Source organism: Pantherophis guttatus, chromosome 6 (assembly GCF_059756535.1).
Source record: "Pantherophis guttatus breed Tessera chromosome 6, ASM5975653v1, whole genome shotgun sequence".
Taxonomy (NCBI): Eukaryota; Metazoa; Chordata; class Lepidosauria; order Squamata; family Colubridae; genus Pantherophis; species Pantherophis guttatus.
The window spans coordinates 33,872,012-33,891,917 of record NC_142068.1 but is presented as its reverse complement, the minus strand read 5'-3'; the positions used below and the strand labels follow the sequence as shown (position 1 = coordinate 33,891,917).

The following is a 19,906-nucleotide window of genomic DNA, read 5'->3' as shown; positions in this document are numbered from 1 at the left end:
AAATTGGTAAGCGTTTATTTTTTCCCCATATGGTCAAACTATAACACAATTCATGGCAATGACAAACCAACCTTTCATGAAATTTTGTGGATCAAATTTGGCTGTTTCATAAGACTTAATAAGGTATGATAAGACACAGCTTGCTGTTATGCTATATGTGATGCATGGCATCCATTTTCTCACAGTGAACTTATACGAGCAGGGTTTTATTTTTCAATATTTCAAATAAGGAGTAACTGTAAGGACTTTTTTCTCTAAGCAGGGTTCTCAAATATTTGTATAATAGTCCTGAAGTATTGTTTCTTCTGAATTGGTAATTTTCTTCCACTGAACAAAAATATCCTTTATAGGTAGTCCTCGATTTACAACAGTTCATTTAGTGACCATTCAAAGTTACAATAGCAGTGACTTATGAACATTTTTGACACAACCGTTCCCGCATTCCCATGATCATGTGATGCCTGGCAATTGACTCATATTTATGACGGTTGCAGCAACCTGGGATCATGTGATCGTCTTTTGCCACCTTCTGACAAGCGAAGTCAATGGGGAATCCAGACTCACATAACAACCATATTACTGATTTAACACTCCAATGATTCACTTAACAACTGTGGCAAGAAAAGTCATAAAACGGGGCAAAAATCACTTAGCAAATGTCTCACATAGCAACAAAAAATGTGGGTTCAATTGTGGTCATTAGTTGTGTACTACCTGTACTTGCCTGTAAAAGAAAATTGTTCTCTACTTGTACCCAAGTGGTTGTGGATAATTTTAAGAAAGTGTTAAAAATTCAGGTAATCATCTGGTGCTTGGTATTTAACACACTGAAATACTTTGACCACTTAATGAGAAGGAAGGACTCACTGGAGAAGAGCCTAATGCTGGGAACGATTGAGGGCAAAAGAAGAAGGGCACGGCAGAGAATGAGGTGGCTGGATAGAGTCAATGAAGCAGTCGGCGGGAGCTTAAATGGACTCCGGGGGATGGTAGAGGACAGGAACACCTGGAGGAAAGTTGTCCATGGGTCGATGGGTCGGACACGACTTCGCAACTAACAACAACAACAACTTAACACACACTGGCCTACTCCTAGAGGATTTTCAGTCGATAACTACAAAAAAGTGAAGCCTAATCAGATTTTATATATCAAAAAGAATTATAGTTGATTAAATTTCTAGATTCAACCATTCAACCAATGACTTCACTGTGACCTGTGAAAACACAGACATACACCATGTTATATTCTTTCAGGATAAGCAGTTTATTCAAAGAATAAGAAACCACAAGCCAAGGAAATAGGAAGCGTGAAGAAAGAAAAAGGGGAAATGTGGTGTGTGCTGGCATAACACCTTTCTAAATAGCATTCTAAGCTAACCAAGCATCCTTGCTTCCAGATACTTAGGATGTAAAATGTAATAAGTTGAAACAGGAAGAGGAGCAACTGAGCAGCAGAAACAACAACTATGAGTTTTGAAAAAACATATTTCCTTTACAATGATCATTGTTGTAGAATTGGGATTAAATATTGACAATCAATTCCTTTATTTTAAAGGATAATTAGACAAATTTTTTTGAATGATAAATTTATTGATGGTCAAGCTCTAGCCCAAGGACAACACCGCAAAATCCAATTGAGCCTAGTTCTTTATTTACTTACACCTAATGGACAGACTAAAGCGATAACCTTCTAATCTACTAAATATATCCTGAGAGATTCTTGGGTGTGGTTACCCTGAACCTCCTCCTTCCCTCCTCTCTCCAGTTTACTACTGTGCTATTTCTTAATCTGGGCTTCTCTCTGTTGAGATTTACTACCTACTTTCAGGGAAATATCTGTGTTGCCCAAACTCCTCCACTGATTTTCCAGGAGCACATTCCATTACATTGGTGGAACTGGGTGATGGAACTGTATATTAGGTCTGTCAACAAAATGCATTCTGGGTAGGGATGCAGTAATTTTTGTGAAGGTGAGAAGGCAATGCAATTCTACTTGATGCAGCTTGAAGCCTTGAAAGGCAGTTCCAACAATCAGAAAACCACACACAGACAAATAAACATATACACACACATATATATCTTGGCGATTCTAAAGATTGACCGGGAGTGGCAGAAAAAATTTCGGGGCATGCACTGGCAATGTAAGAATTTCCTTCCTGGTCACTGGAACTGTTGATAGAGGCAGGCAAGGTGAAGCAGTATGTTCGATTTGCTTTGCTTTTAGAAGGTATAAGTGTTTTTTATTAGGGCAATCTGGTCTACCCAAATATGGGACAGAGCATACTACTTCCCAGGGGTGAAATCTACTTACCTTCCCTACCGGTTCGGAAGTGCACACGCCCTGCGCTTCACATGTAATTTTTGACCCTCTGCGCATGCGCAAAGCCTTCTGCGTGTGCGCAGAGGGTAAAAAAACAGGTTACTTCCTGGTTAAAACCAGGAAGTAATTACATCTGGGTGGGTGGGCGGAGCCTCATGCTGCCGCCACTACCGGTTCTCTGAACCACCTGCTGCTGCCGCTGCTACCGGTTCACCCAAATTGGTGTGAACCGGTAGCATTTCACCCCTGCTACTTCTGCTTTCTCCTTTCAGTCCCAATCCAGGAGCCTTTGCAAGCAATTGCTTTCACGACAAACTATTTTACTTCTTTGTTGGTAAATATTAAAAAATTAACAGAAAAATTTTAGAAGCTATGTTACATAACTTCAAGGAATTTTATATAAAAAGGAGCCTGTAGTACAGTGGACTAAAGCACTGTTATTAACATCTGCTGCTTGCAATTACTGCAAGTTCAAATCTCACCAGGCTCAAGGTTGACTCAGCCTTCCATCCTTTCTAAGGTAGGTAAAATGAGGACCCAGATTGTGGGGGCAATAAGCTGACTTTGTATAAATATACAAAAGGATGAAGGCTATTGCTTAACGCATTGTAAGCCGCCCTGAATCTCCGTTTCTCATAGGAAAAAGAGGTTAGTGACAGGAAGAATGTACATTTAATAAATAAAGAATAGAACGTAATACTTCATTTCATCATTTGGGAAGAGAAATCATACCAGAGCTGATCATTTTGTTGTCTAACCTGATTATGCCTGTGAGCTATTAGATCAGTTCTGTTTAATTTACCATTTTTCTGTCCCTATAGTGTGTGGGGATTTTAATTGCTTACTCCACCTTGCTTGTGTAGGATAACAAGTCTTAAAAATGGAATGATTGAATTGAATGTGATGAAATGTTGAAGAATTGAACACTGTAATGAATTGTTGAAATGAACATTATGATGAAAGAATATAATTGCTAGGAAAGAACAATGTAATTATGCATTCTCTGTTCACATATACTTGAATTTATATGCATATATTTGAAGAGACTCTGGAATGAGGAATAGAGGCGTGGTACACATTTAGCAGAATAATGCACTTGAGTTTAAAGAAATAGAGAATAGCTATTCTTAACTTGAAGACAGAAGAGATTAGTTCAAATTACTCTTTAAATCCAAAATCAAGTCTTTATTTTTAACACACACTTAGTCATGTTATTTTTTTTATCAATGGGGAATTGTGTAAGGTATATGACTCTCTTTTTTCAACTATTATTCTTGTTAACTGAAACAGTTCACTCTGATGTTTGGACCCAGAGTAACTGTTTTTCTTGAAACAACATGGATTATTATGCCAAACTAACAAAGTTATATCCATAGAAAACTATATAACAACAAATGAAAAAAATAGAAATTTAAGATTGTCTCTTTTTATATTAAAAGGATCAACTAGTTGATTAAACAAAAGTATTTAACTGTTTGAATTGTATAGAACCTTTAGAAATAGATGTATAACAAATTATATAACAGTAAACAAATCTTCATATGCCAAATAAAACAAATCTCAATTATACACCATATGTTGTGTCTGGCTGTATACTGAAGACATCAACATTTCTTTTGTTTCAAGATGGTTGGCTCATCAATATTCAAAACAGGGTGGGAGAAACATAGGTGCCTGCAAAACCTTGAGAAAATTTGTTTCAACTATACCTTTCTTGCTTTTACTATAGGTTGGTATCTGGAGCCTTATTTAGTTACCCATAAGATATGGAGCTCCTAGAATCCCATCTAGAGAAGGGTGATATATTTTTATAACTACCAAATATTAGTCTTCTAGCTAAACTGAAATGCCTTTCTATTTATGGATAATTCAAGAAAATAAACCATAATGCCATTGTGCAGGTTTCATTGAGACTATCATGTTGAAATATTCAAGCTTTATGACAGTTTTGAAATCAATACTCTTCCTAGCATCTTGTGAATTACTTCTAGGATTCCTTGAATGAATTCATATCCTTTGAATTTGTTTCTCAATGTTCCATTTGTCTGTAAAATAGTTTCATTTTTTAAATTTTAATTACAATATGTAGACTATTATTAAAAAGATGACAAGGGATAAAAACTAAACTATAGGTAAATAAACAAGACATTTTAAAGTATTGTGGAGCTTGTGATTTTCATTAATTAGATATAAATTACTGAGTGTACTTAGATTTATATACTACTACATAGTGTTTTATAGTATTACAGTTCAGTGGTTTACAGAGTCAGTTTACACAATCTAGGTCCTCATTTTACTGACTCAGAAGGATGGAAGTCTGAGTCAATCTTGAGCCGGTCAAAATCAAACTCCTGGCAGTGAGCAGAGTTATGCAGTTTTTAAAAACCAAAAATCACAATTAAGCTCTAAGCTACAGCAAGAGTATATCTCAAGACAGTATAAATCATCATGTAGAATTACGGTATAAATTAAAAGACATTCAAACCACATTATTAAGAAACTCTTCTGATAAAATATCCTGTGCAATTGGAGTATAGGTTCCATACCTGGAGAAATCCAAATTACACATATGGTACAAATCCATGCATTAAATTGAAATCTCTGGATGGTTTGAATTGAATTCTATGTCAAATGTATTTTTAAGGTACAATTGTATTCTAAACATTGAAGTATACTCTCAAATTTGGTTAGTCATTCTTCCGTGGACAAAGAACCTTTTCAGTGAAAGGCATAAAATCTTGCAGCAGCTAGCATATGCAATGCTAATTCAGTACACTTTGAAGGGCTACATGGTTTAGTAAGAAAATTGAGGCTGAAATGGGAATTTAGCTTTTAAGATTTCTTTTAATGTTAGTATTAATCATTTTCCAGAATTGAGCTTTACAACACTGCAACCAATTACAGAAAAAGAGATCTGCTCTCTTGATTACATTTCCAGCAAAGTTTAGAGAAAGAATTGTCCATTTTTAGTAGTCAGGATTGGAGTGGTGTTCCAACAATAAGACATCTTGTAATAGTTTTCTCTGATATTTGGAATAAATTTAATATTCTTCCATTGGAATTCTCATAGTTGCATGTGGTGCTTATAATCCTGCAGATGATCTGTCTCATTCTGTTTGGCTCCCATGACAAAGTTTGTTCAGTTGTTTGCATTTCCTTGCTTTCAAATCCAGTGGGCTTTGAGAGATTCCCCACCTTCAGGATGGATTTATCTCAAATGTTTTCATTGGTACCTTCATTCCTCTTAAAAACTTCAAGAACCTCCAACGTACATGGTTGGGCAACTATCTGAATGTAGAACATTCCACAGAGGAGAAATTATTCCACTTTTCTATTGTGAGGTATATGTCATTTAGAAAAGAAACATTATCTACTGTCAAAAACCTTTTCTCTTAAATTTCCTATTCTTCATTTCCTACAAACTTTCCCTCCTCCCCCTTTTATTTTCCTTATTCTTTTTTTCCCTTTTTTTCTTTATTCATTCTCTGGTTATTCTATTTCTGCTTTTCCTCCTCCAATTAGAAACATTTGGAAGTTGTTCATGACTGGGAGAAGGACTACCCTCAGCTTTGGGGTGAAATGCTGCTGGTTCGGCCGATCCGGTAGCAATGGCGGCGGGTGGTTCGGAGAACCGGTAGCAAATATCCCTGCCCCCCCCCCATTGCCAGCTGAGCTGCACAATCATCAGAGGCTTTTTAAAAAATCTTTAAAAGCATTTTTTCTACAACCTCTTCAGCTGAAAAAATGCTTTTAAAAGTAAAAAAAAAAAGCCTCTGATGATCCCGCGGCTCAGCTGGGATCGTCAGAGGCTTTTAAAAGCATTTTTTCTACAACCTCTTCAGCCGAAGAGGTTGTAGAAAAAATGGTTTTAAAAGTAAAAAAAACAAATGGCCACGCCCACCCAGTCACATTACCCTCCCCCCAAGACACAACCACAGAACCAGTAGTAACAAAGTTTACATTTCACCACTGCCAGAACTGGTATTCAGCCAGTTCGGAACAGTTTGGGTGAACCGGTAGCAGAGATTGTCCGTCCCAGCCCTATGCCATCCTATTTAGGCACGGTTTTGAGGCTGGGCACACGCATGGAAGGTGCGCGTGCGAGCAAAATGCATGTGCGGAAGGCTGGGTGCATGTGCAGAAGGTGCACGCAAAGCGAGCATGCATGCACGTGGAGAACCAGTGGTAACAAAATGTGAAACCCACCCCTGGCTTTGGGGATAATTTAGAAAAAGCTTACAATATATCCTGAACACTAACATCATTTTGTCATGATAAAAGAATGATTGGTTGAATGTCTTTGGGCACCGGTGAACTTCAAGAAGTATTCTTAATAGCATCAATGAATGTAGAAAGAATACCAGTGAATTTTGCTGTTCTTCTCATACCATCATAGCATAAGGGAAATTGAAATATGCTACTTGCTTCCAGGACTTCTTATTAATTCAGTAGATCCCTACTGCAGCAACAGAATCAGGAAAATTGTTGTAACTTCCTGCCGGTTAAAAAAGAGAGCTAAAAGCCAATGCCGAGTTTTTGTTCGTATTTTCCAATTTTTGGAAAACCAAAATTGTTGAAACTGAATATCATTTAGATTCCCCTTATAAATGTACTAACACACTTACAATTACTTTGCAGGACTGTTCACAAGATTATGTTGTAACAAATTATTTCTACTACTACCTGTTCAAAATTTCTGCTGCAATGGGCCAGGAAGTTTTCTACATCACGTTTCTTCCATTCACTTACTGGATCATAAACGCCCAAGTTGCACGGAGACTGATAATAATGTGGTCGGTAAGTATTATTCACATTATTCACAGCTTAATATGTTGTTGCTAATTTTCTCTAACTAACTGGTTGTAAATTAAACCATGCAAAAGCCCCACTAACTACTTCTATGCTGATTTCTCCCCATTTGGATGGAGACAATAAGACCCTTAGTGTGGAACTCCCAAACAATGATATAAACTGTTGATTTTCAGAAGGGTTCATGCCTGATGCAACTTGCCTATCTCCTGAGAGGGTCTCTTCCACATGCTTACAAATGGACACTTCATGGGAAGAATGTTCAGATGAACAGCCACGTAAGAGGATGTCATACTGTTGAAACTGGTTTTCATATATATATATATGAGACTGCTGGAATTGAATCAATCCAGCCTTTACATCTGGGGAGAATATTAGTCCTACAGTTCCTTTTCATTGTAGTAATTCTCCAGAGGATTAGAATAGCTGATCAAGAACAGTGGTGGTCTTTGCTGCATTGTACTCTATTCACAGTATCGGATTTTCATTTTTATATCTCTGAGTGTAGTAGTGCCCTCTGCTGGACTGAAACGATTAACAGGGCTGAATTGGTGACTTCTGTTAAACATTTTGTATTCTATCAACTTAAGAAAGCTTACTTGCAGAAGGACAAAGGCATTCCAGGTTCTGCAATGAATCTGTGTATAAAATCAATAGTGGTACCAGAAATGAGAGAATGGTTAAGAATGCCTTGACATACATGCACAAATTCCTCGGCTGTGTAAGCCTTCCCCCTTCTTGGCAGATGGTGGCAAGGATGGTAGAACATTTTTTTTTTAAATGAACAAAATGCATTTGACACCTTGATTTTCTGAGTTGAGAGAAGCCACTGCAACTCTGCTTTTCAGGGTATCTGGTTTGTCAGAATGACTGACTGGATGAATGAATGAATGAATGAATGAATGAATGAATGAATGAATGACAGGATGGATTCATAAAGGCATGCTGTAAACTGTGGAATTTACCGACAGATATGTCCAGGGAACAAGCCTTACCAGTACTCTCACACAAAATCATATAACAAAATTGTGGTTTAAGTTTAGGGTTTATGTAGAAAAATGGAGATTGGCACAGGAGGACATAATTTTATTGTGTGTGATAGGATGCTTTTAATAATCCAACATCTCTGGAACTCATAAAGTAATTCCACAGTCTCCACTGGTGGATGTATTTCCTGACCACCCAGAGTTAAAAGGGTAAGTGTCATTTAAAGAGGCCAGACTATACAACACATCTTCCAGTAGACCCACTCCCTATCCAGGACCAATCTCTGCTCTGTGTTTCAGGTATGCTTTGAAAGTATCATAGGCCATATGTTCTACATTGGTATTCTGAGTGAATATAGCCAGTTTTCTTTACAAAAAGGCCTAAGCAAAAATGTTCAAGTAACAATTATGCTGCCATTTTCTAGCTGTTGTCTTGGCATTTCATACTGTAGTTCTCTGAATGCATTGATTTGGCTGGATGATACCAAACCCATTTTCAGGAAACTGAACTTAGTTAGATTGTTGTAGACATAGGCTTTCAGGGATCTTTTATTGCTTTAAAACATTTCTGAGTATCCAAATTGTTACAATCTAAGTGCTTCCTCTTTCTTATTTGTTTGTTTGATTTATTTATACCCTGCCATTCTGCTCAAATGAGCACTTAAGAAAACTAGCATAAGTTAAAAACTTGAAAGATTTTTTTTTTAAAAAAATGGAAATGGATGCTAAAATCAATAACCAATTAAAACCCCAGCAAAAAAGAAGGTTCTTTGCAGATTTTTTTCACTGCTAAGAGAGTTAGGGGCTAAACATAACTTCTGAAAGAATGAGTTTCATGCAGTGATGGGTTGCCCCTGGTTCGGACCGATTCGCAAGAACTGGTAGTAAAATCGGTGGGAGGCTCTGCCCACCGACCCCGATGTCATCAGGAAGCTTCTGCACATGTGCAGAAGTGTGTGCGCGCGGCCCACTGCAAACCGGTAGTAAAGGTAGGTAGAACCCACTCCTGGTTCCATGCCTTTCCACGAACCTTCTTCCAGGGATCTGATAAGCAACATTCTGGCCACAGGAGCTTCTTTGAAAGGGTTTCTGTAGACCTTACAGGCTGGACAGGTACATAACAGAAGATAAGATCCTTCAGGTTGTCAGGGCCTTAAAGGTCAATAAAGTGCCTTAACCAGCAGGGAGCTGCCAACTGTGCAAAACAATCTTCATGAGATCCTTGTATCGGTATCAGTCAACAGCCCTTCTGCACCAATTATAACACTAAAGCATTTCTCAGTGGTGTGCCCCATTTTACATATGTAGAATATAGTTTTTAGGGCTCAAGTAAGAACTAGTAACAATTATTACACATATATTACAATTCATTGTAACAATAATTGATTATGTGCCACAAGTTGTTTTTGACTCCTAATGAGATTTTGTCCATGAGCCAATGTTAAATACAAAATTCAAGTATTTAACTATGGGTGTATGAGGATCCACATGGGAGAGAAGGGGGAGATGCAGTTTACTTTTAATATAAACCTAGTAGGGTTTTTTTTTTACATCATTATTTTTTCTCTTGTTTACTTTCTTTGTATTCCAATATATCTTTTTTCCTAAAATTCTTTATATTGTATTTACAAAAATAGTGCGCTCTAGAAGCAACTGGTTATAACAATTTAATGAGTTTAATCAAGGGATAGATTAATGCCTCCAAGATTAGTCTTAATTTTGCAAAAGTGCTTCTTGCCACAGCCAGAACCTGTAAATTCCAGTGACAGCTAAGAGCCAAAGTATTTTCAGACATCAGAGCTACCTTCTTTAGAGGGAGTGCAGTCTATTCAGTTAAAATAGATTGAATTTCTGTCCCTGAGTCAGTGGCATCAAGGGACAGCAGGAGGACAAAAGTGGCATTAGAATGTCATGAGTGTAATATCTGTTGATATTACATACATCTAAAGCAGGACTCTCCAAACTTGGCAACTTTAAGACTTGTGGACTTCAACTCCCAGAATTCCTCAGCCAGCAATTCTGGGAGTTGAAGTCCACAAGTCTTAAAGTTGCCAAGTTTGGAGACCTCTGCTCTAAAGGAATAGAATTTGTAGTATAAACTGAAGAGCCAGTATGGTCTAGTGGTGAAGGTACTAGCCTACAAATTGAGATTGTGAATTCTGTTCCTACCTTAGGCATGAAAGCTGGTGGGGTGACCTTGGACAAGTCACTGATTCTCAGCCCAATCACCAGACAGGATTGTTGTTATGGAGAAAATAGTAGGAGGAAGTAGTATGGATGTTCTCCATCTTGAAATATTTATAAAATGATAAAAATCAAATAAATAAATAACACTCTGGTGCTGGTTTTTGTCATTTTGATGAAAGCAAGATGTATCCTCCATCACTTTTTTATTTGTGAACAATGCCTCTATTTTCCCTTGGCTTAGATCAGTTGGTAAACCATTGTTCCTTTTAATTTGGTGAAAATGTTAGCTGATTCTAAAGGGGCAAAGATGTGGGAAAATTTAAAACTAAGCTGAATCAACACATCTTAAGGCCATACAAACTGGTTCAATCTGTGTTCCCTGACTTCACTCATCCATTTATGGATTGGGTCAAAGAGAGCTACATTACCTAGGGTAGTTGCTTTTATTTGAGATTGCCAGATGTATTGGGAAGACTAGTATTTCTTACTCAAAGCAGACCTCTAAATTGTGAACAGAAAGGTTTTTTTTTGTCTTGCTTTAATTGAAGCTTCTTATATATGCATTTTGTTTGATTAAACTACTTAACAAGATATATGTGTTTGAATAAAACTCTTTACACCTTGCAATGTGTTTTAGCAAAACATTTTAAAAATATTACCTTGCTAATATATTCAGGCATGAATAACACCCACAGTAAATATGTGGAAGAACTGAGCCTGAATCACTATACATCACCTGGAGAGTGTTTGATGCACACCAATAAGTTTCAGAAAAGAGGGATTCCTCATGTTGGACATCTCCAGACCTTTAATGATTTGAACAGTGATGGCAATGATGATAGCCAAAATTGTCAGTACTTATATAAGAAATATCCCAGTATTTTCATAATCTCATTTTGATAGGGAGTCTGTAGTTCTCTGTATACTACCGGTATTTAACCAGTATACCTATTGTAACAAGGACAATGCTGGGAGGATACTGGGAATTGCAATTCAGCCATGTCTGGAGTCTCACCAATAGGAGAGTGCAAATTGGACTGGACTGACTTCAAAACATTTTTTTTTTTGCTTCTATAATGAAGTTGATTTGAGTGTTCTGGAAATGATTTGGCATTTTCAGAAATACATTGTCTGGGACATGATGTTCTGTATGTGCTAGAACACATCTCTAGCTACATATTTCCAAGCTTTTCATTATAGTAATTGCATCTGTGATTCCTCAAGATTTCACAATCCAAATTAGTGGCTATTTGTATTTAACTTTTAGAGCCTGAGCTTTATTACTTTTGGCTTAATATCGTAATGTCTTGATATCTGTCTTGACAGGCTGCTTACAGAATAGCAGAGAAAACACGTACTACAAAGTGTATAAAGTACTACAAAGACAGATATCAAATTAAAATAGACTTATGTTTTAAAAATAAAAGAAGCTAAAATAGTGTACATTGTTGTTATTAATTATGGTACAGGATCTCAAAATGCCCACATACATCCTGGGCAGGGGTGGGTTCTACTTACCTTTACTACTGGTTCACAATGGGATCGCACGTGTGCATGAGCAGATCGCTTCTGATGATTTCAGGGTCAGTGGGCGGAGCCTCCCGGTGTATTTACTCCTGGTTCTATAGAACCAGTCCGAACCAGGGGCAACCCACCACTGATCATGGGATAATACGACTTCTGCAAAATACATACTTAAAGGTTGTAGAAGTTAATGAAGGCTAAGATGGCTACTGTTTGCAGATTTCATTTTCATTTGAGATGCCAAATTTTAAGCCAGCCTTCTCAACATGCATAACTTCTAGTCCTGTGACGGCTGTGTTAATATCTGTTATCTCTGGAGGGCATAAAGACAGAGAAGATTATCAAACATGAAGCCATGCTACTTGCAGGAGTAAAACAATTTAAGAATTACTGCAAACAAGGAACCACAATGCTGCGGGGATGGCAGAGAAGGGAAATTCACCAGGCTTGAGAATGGAACTACAGCCTAATGGTTTGTATGTTTCACTGCTTGAGGTTCTGATGGTTGCTAGGAAAGTTTAAGGTCACAATAACTGCATGTACAGTACCTTCATGAGGAATTCTACTCCAAAACCTAAGCTATTGATGCAGACAAGAGGCCACAACTATTGGTGAAAGGATTTTTTATGACACATGGCTATTGAAGATAGTATAAGCCCCGTTGTATGATTGTAAAAAGGAGCATGCAGTGGTTGTTTTTATGAGCATGTTTCTGCCACTTTGCTTTGTAGAACTGAAAGTTGTCAAGTTAAGATAACATAAAAGTTTAGCTGAATGCAGTAAGAATGGGATGCTTTAAAAAGGTGTGTAATAAAACAAAAGAAACCAGGTCCAGGTTGAGTGGGTGATGAATGAATACAAAAGTGAGTGACCAATATAACATTTTATTAAAGTTGCATGCCACCTGACTCTTAATATGAAAGAACTACATTAAGATGGTTTGGTCATATATAATGAATGAGTGAGACCAGATAACTAAATAAATATGATAAATTTGTTCTCTTATTGGAAAATTGAATCAAATAACTATTTATTTATTACTCATTTTCTGTGCTTTGCTTAATGTTAGTTTGCCCAGAAGGCAGTAGTGCAGACTTATATGTGTTTGAGTATGTGCTTGTATGTGTGTGGTATATGTATGCATGTATGTATTCCTGTATGTAACTACAGAATCAGAGAAGAAAGGTAGCCTATTGCAAGTAGCAGGAGTAAAAACAGATCAGTCCAACTAATTAATCTTTCTGCCTTCTTAAAACCTGAATAATAGGCATTACTTGACTGTTGACTGTTGTATTATTTTAAAAAATTCAAATGACTTTAAATGAGTCCTGGTGATTCTGCAGCACTCTGTGTACTCTAAATTGCCTAATTAAGTAGCTAGCTGAAAGTATGTGCTCTTAGGCCTGCTTCCAAACTGAAAAGCCTTTATATTGGAGGTAGCATTTAGAGTTAAACTAATAGCCCACATAATAGAATATTGGGAGGGACAATGTGATTGAGTCTGTTTAATTGTTTCAGTCTGAAATATGAAACAAAGTTCTTGCATAGATTATTACTAATTATACAGTAGAAGAAAATGTGAGGGTATAAACGCCATATTCCCGATGGCCTTATTTTTGAGGGAATAAAACTGAGAGATTGTTTTTGTGCTCAGCTCAAACTTTCCCGTTAATGCTCATTAGATATTCTTTAGTAGAAAGGAGATGAAATCTCTCTGCTTCATCAGCTTTTGACAACATAAATAATGCTGAGGTTCAGTCAGCTACTCATGCTTAAAATCTAACCAGTTCAGTTTACTTTGCAAGTACCATTTACATTTGTTCAAAGATACACCTCATCTTTTATCATTCTACCTTACACTGAATAAAACATACTATATTTTCAATTGTTGTAATAGATAAAATTGAGGAGAAAGGGTGGCAAGAAGATAGTTGGCAGTACTAATAAGTAATTTAGGGTATAGCTGAACCGGACTTTACTTAATTGAAGTAACACCTCTGCACAATTATTTTACTTTCTGCCTTGCAGAGATGGGATGACTATAGTCTATAAACAACCTGAAACCCCTATTTTACATTCATAATCACACCACAAGAAATTATAAATTATAAGCAGCACATTCAAAGCTAGGCAGGAAACATAATAAGCTAATTAGGCTCAATATCTTAGTAATAACCTCTATCCAAATTTCATGATATTGCTACATCACTACCCTACTTCATGTAGTCTCCAGTTGCTGAAAATATTATCAATTAATATTTAATGTGTAATGGGAAATGTGTATTCCCAGGTTGAGTGGTCTGGTATTAGAGCATTTGTTATTCCTTTTCCTTTTTTTTGATCTGGATATTGGTATTTATAAGGTTGGAGCATACATGCAATGTGCATTGTATTAAGCAACAAACACTAATGTTTTATAGCCCCTTAAGGTCAATTTATTTTGGCATAAGTATTTCTTGACTTGACTTACTTCATTGATTCAAGTAGATTCATTCATGTGGGAATATGCTCATACATCTGCTACAAGAAATATGTTCATCCTCTAGGTACAAGGTGTCTTTGTTTTCATGCGGCATCATAAAACTAACCCATCTACTCCTTTTGGATTCTATAGGGAGGACATAAGATTCTGGGCAGTGTGCATGCTTCTTTTTACCATCTGTCTCCTACTCTAAAAAATTAAAAGCAGGAGTAGAGTTTCTAGGAGAGCTATTTTTTTCCCTGACATCTGCCTCTGTACCTAAGTCATTCTGTTTTGAGAAAGTTATCCTGTTAATGGACAGACAGTCAGAGTTTTAAATTTTTTTATGTAACTGTTACTGTAACATTTTGTTGGATTGGAAACAACAAAAGCAAAAGACTTGGCTAGTGAGAAAGTACAACAGTCGTCTTCAACGTCATTCTGTGCTGCTGCCTGATAATCATAGTTCATGATTTTGCCTGTCACAGGGGTTGTGCCTTGTGAAAGTAAATCTTTACTTCTGATTGATTGATTGATTGTGGGACACATCAAGTCTTTATCACTCTGAGCAACCACGCAGAAAGATTGTCTCCATGATGATCTGTCCCTAACCTGCTCATTCAGGTCTTTCAGTTGTGCACCCTTTGCTGTTGTAACTGGTACGTCCACTGTGCTGCTGGTTATCCTCTTCTATTCTTTTCTTCCACCTTTCTTGCAATGCAGAGTAAGTAGGGTATCCTACAGCATGGCAATGGAGAAGCGATGAATCTTTTCTCAGGGCTTTATAGGTCATGTAGTCAACTGATTAATTATCTTTCTTACTCTGATATAAGATGCTTTTTTTCTGACTTGAACAAACAATTTCTTTATATTAGTTTGGCAGAAGAGTCTTTTCTTTCTCTGCAATCAGCAATGAAAAACAGAAGTTTGTTGGAGGCTGGACAGAAAGACATCTCTGTCCATTCATTGCCACATTGATGTGACAGGGACAAGGGAAACAAGGGACAAGGGAGTAGAAGCCACATGCTGGGTAATAGTTCTCCCAAGTCTGCTTATTGCCATCCAACTGAAAATCTCAAGATTTTTCCAATTGGATGTAACCTACCAAATTTCCTCCTTTCAGACTGTCTCCATTCATTTTAGTAGCTTACGCTAGCCATTAATCATCACAAGTCTTTTGCAGGCATTTTGAAAAATGTCAGTATCTAAAAGCTTTGGAGAGGGGGACTGTTCTTAACCTGAGGGATAAAAAAACATATGGTACTGCTACTAGTGTCACCTGAGGAGATTGTATGGATGTTCTACTCATTGTATCTTGAGTCACAATATTTGCCAGGTATGACTGGAAAAATCAGAGTGATGCTATACTGATTTAAGGAGACTTTCATGACCTAGTCCATTTAGGAAATTTATTATTTTTGAAAATCCCAATTTTTCAGGATTATGAAATCCTTTGCTACCAAACCCACTTAAAATTTCGACTGCATGCCAGGTTTCAGTATTCTTCTGTACATCGACAAGGTTGATGCCCTATTGATTAGCATATAGTTTAGACATTTCTCCATATCTCTACTAGCAGACAAATATGACAATTTCAATTGTAGTGTAGTCAGACTCTAAGTTTGACTGGAATTACATTTTGCTAATATAGGCTATGAATAGATTCTTGAAAGCCTGACAGTCATTTTGCTTTCCTCTTCACTCTCTTATCCTCTAGCAAGTTAAAGTGGAGCCAGTTTGTTTTTTTCATTTTTGAATGCTTTCCTCACATCCCGAGCTTAAAACATCAGGGTTGAACTGTGGGGTCTTTGGTGCTGTTTGAGCTTGGCTGTTTTCTAGCTCATGTTTCATTTCCCAACATCAATAAGACATATTTTATTTGTAACTGTTGCTGCATTGTTTCTCCAAGCTCATCTCTAAGGCTCTCTACAGCAGCACACAAAAGTTCATTTGTCCATTGCTGTATAATTTAATTTGATTTTATTATGGACCGATCTGAGTTTACCAATAATATTTAAATAGTTTGTTTTATTTATCTCTTGTAGAATTAATGTATTTCCCAAAGTACAGCCAAATCCTCCAGCCACCATATTATTCTGCTCATTGTTGGTAATACAGAAATTATTTGAACTCTTATATTTTACCTTTTGATTGCCAGAAAGCAGCATAAGTTGTGAAATCCAGTCTCTCATATGCCATGCTTGGGTGGATGTCAGGTGGTGCCTGGAAAATACGTGGTTGCAGCCAGAACTACTAAGCTAGTAAGAAGCTGCTTCATCAAAGCAGAAAATAAGGTCAGGCTTCTGGGATGAAAGATTTAAGACCTCCTGCCCTGCGGATTCAGCAGTCTGCTATAACCTGCGGAGTATCTAGTGTTCAAGATGCTGATTTTTTCAGGATCATCTCAGCTTTGTTAGAGGAATGTTTCATCCACCTACTGAACGTGCAAATATATTGGCAGCAAGGCCCATGTAGGTTTCTGAAATTGTCATATTTATCTGAAATATACAAGATGTTCATTTGAATCTCCTACCCCAACATCAAATCAGCAAAAACATCTCATTCATTAAAACAGGACAACAAACTTCATATAGCTGGCAACATCAGGAGACTTGATGTAGTGGTGGAAGTTTTTATTAAATGGTAAATGTTTTAGTTTACGAGATGGCTAGGATCTAGCAGACTTGAAAAAGTAAAATATTTCATTGTATGCTAATTTCAGTCTGATGAAAGCTTAACTAATGAAGTCTGCTATTGATCCCAAATATAAAATGAAAGTGCATTTTGAAGTCATCATTATATTACACATATGGCATTAGCTGTTTCTCTGCTTCTTAGCCATTCAGTTTCATTTTGATTTTCAGTGGCTTATTTTCAAATACCTATTTTGACAAAAATAGTCATTTCTGTTCCATGAAAGTCATTTGTAAACGTATAAAAATGGTAAGCATTTTTTAAAAAGTCATTTCCCCCCAAATCTCCAGATGTATACTGTTGATAAAAAAGACCCTTAACCTTGAGACCCAAAAATTAACTGTCAGCTATCATTTTATGTGTTCCATGGTCATGAAAAATTTTTTCATCTGAACACATCTGAAGCAAGTGCTTTATGCAGATATTGAAGATGAAAATTACAATCCATAAATCTCCAATCTTAAATTTTTCAAGGCTTCTGAAACAGTTTTATATATTTTTTTCTCATAAGATTAGGAGTGACAGAATTTTGAAGTTATTGCTGACAATCAGACTTGATGCCTCCAGGTCACTCATGTACTTTAGTTCCTCTTTGAACTTAAAAAGGAATTGTATTTAACTTGTGAACTTCATTTCATGAAGGAAAAGAAGGTGTACCAAAGGAGCAGAAAAGATATTGATATTAAAGCTGGAAATAGGATAAAATTTAATTGAGGTGGCACCTCTTTTTCACTAAAGGCTGGGGGGCAAAAGGGAAACTTGCTTACATCAACTAAAAGCGTGAATAAACCTAGAGTCCAAACTATATCTACCTTTTTCGTAAATGCATTCTACTGTATTCATTTTCTTCCACCATTTTAAAACCACTAAGTAAATTCTACTAGAGTTGAACACACAGAAGTGTTTTATATAAAATGCAAGAAAGTAAAAAGAAATAAAAGTGAAAGAGAGTGAGAGAGATACATGTGGAACAATATTTGGTAGAGAAATAATGAAAGATATAATCAATACAGATTTTCTGGAATATAAAGCATCACCTTGCAACAGGATGTGGCACTAACTTGTCTAATGTGCTCTCTGTAGAAGTTTTTAATCTTTCTTTTGGGGGAACTGGGTGGGGGGAGAGCAAAGCTCAGAAGCAATATTTCCTGTGATGGCCCATGCCTGTGGATTGGCCTCCCCTAGTTGAGTACAAACTACTCAATGTAGTTTGTTTTATCTTTGCTCAAGGATGTACTAAGCAAACTACATTTCCCAAAAGTGGAAACACATTGTCTCTTTAGGTGTAACTTGTAATATTTGAAGTTATGATGTTCTCTGTTGTGACTTTCGAACATTTTACCTCCTGCAATTATGATGCACTGCTTTAGCATTACATTTACTTGTTTTGTTATTTTTAAACGTGTAATGTCACTGCTTAATGTTCCTGCCATTATTGATATTTTGTGTTTTTAGATTACAATCTTATTACTCCTAGAAGGGTCATTGATGGTACATAGAACAGTTTAGTTCTTCTGTTTTAGGGTCACGGGGGTGGGGGGGATGCATCTAGACTTCCTATCTGACCTCAGGCTTTCTACTCTGTGCCTTGTAAAATTATTTATTAGTCTGAGATTTGATAAGTCAGTCTTTACCAGCAAATGAATTACAGATGAATTAGACTTTTAATTCATATACACCTTTCTCTGTATGTCTAGGAATTATGATATCTGGAGCTGATCTGGTTGGGGTAGGTTCCCCCAACTACTTATCTCGAACCCTTGGGCAAATCTCTCATTTTAAACTTTAAATAATGGTTTGGAGCCAGGCTGTTTGAACAACCATCTTTCCTCCATTGCATCTACCCAACCCACCACGACAGGAATTCAGAGTATGGTGTGGGTCCAACTATTAGGGATCTACATTGGTGGGAGCATGAAAAGTGTCTTGTTGGTGGTGGCTCCTTCCCTATGGGACATAATTCCCATGAAGGTACAATTGCCCCTCCCCTGTTGCTCTTTTGAAAAATGCCAAACACTTGGCTATTCAGCAGACCTGGAGATCCCAAATGGAGATGTAGCTGATCAAGTAGCTGATCCGATGGTCTTGTTGAGAGGAGGAGGGAGGGGTTATGTTGTTTTTAATGTTGTAAGCCACCCAAAGTCACTGGCGTATGAACTGGGCAGCCATGTAAATTTGTTTACTACATAAATAAATAAACAGGAAAATTTCTCTTTGCTATTTCCAGGTAGTCATGTATATTGGTCAAGTCATGAAAGACCTTCTGAAGTGGCCTCGTCCTCATTCACCACCTGTTGTCAAGCTAGAAAAGAAGACTAATGCAGAATATGGAATGCCATCCACACATGCAATGGCAGCCACTGTCATCTCTTTCACTTTTGTATCTGTGACTGCAAACCAGTACAAGGTAGGAAGCAGCAATTCTGATTTAATCTAGTCAAGTTGCATGACCAAATTTTATTGCCTTATTTGGTCAAATATTAGTCCTTCCATCTTAAGCCTCAAGTATTTCAGTGGCATTACAATCCATTTCTGTTTCATCCTCTTCCTTCTTGTGTATTGGTCTTCATCGGACAGTATTAACAAACTTTTCACTGTGACTGACTAAGACAAGTCATTCCTAGGAATATGGGACTGTTTTACATCCTCCATCACATTTCTGTAAAATTAGGATCTTTTGTCCCAGTGGGATTTTTTTGGGAATGTGCACAAATTCACTTTTGGGCCTACCGTATTTTCCGGCATATAAGACGACTGGGCGTATAAGACGACCCCTGACTTTTCCTGTTAAAATATAGGGTTTGGGCTATACTCACCGTATAAGACTACCCCTCTTCCAACGCACACCAAATAAAAATTAAAAAACATCACCTTGCTCACCCACAATGTAAAAGCAGCTGTGCTAGACCCAAAATGGCCTCTGCA

At 37.0% G+C, this 19,906-nt stretch overlaps 1 protein-coding gene across 1 annotated transcript in view; it reads left to right on the top strand.

The window, feature by feature from the left end:
• Window positions 1–19,906, top strand: part of SGPP2 (sphingosine-1-phosphate phosphatase 2) — a 34,187-nt gene that overhangs the window by 5,962 nt on the left and 8,319 nt on the right. Inside the window, exons 2-3 of the mRNA XM_034439415.3 lie at window positions 6,959–7,117; window positions 19,209–19,388. Coding sequence (XP_034295306.2) covers window positions 6,959–7,117; window positions 19,209–19,388 — 339 coding nt within the window. The remainder of the gene's footprint in view (window positions 1–6,958; window positions 7,118–19,208; window positions 19,389–19,906) is intronic.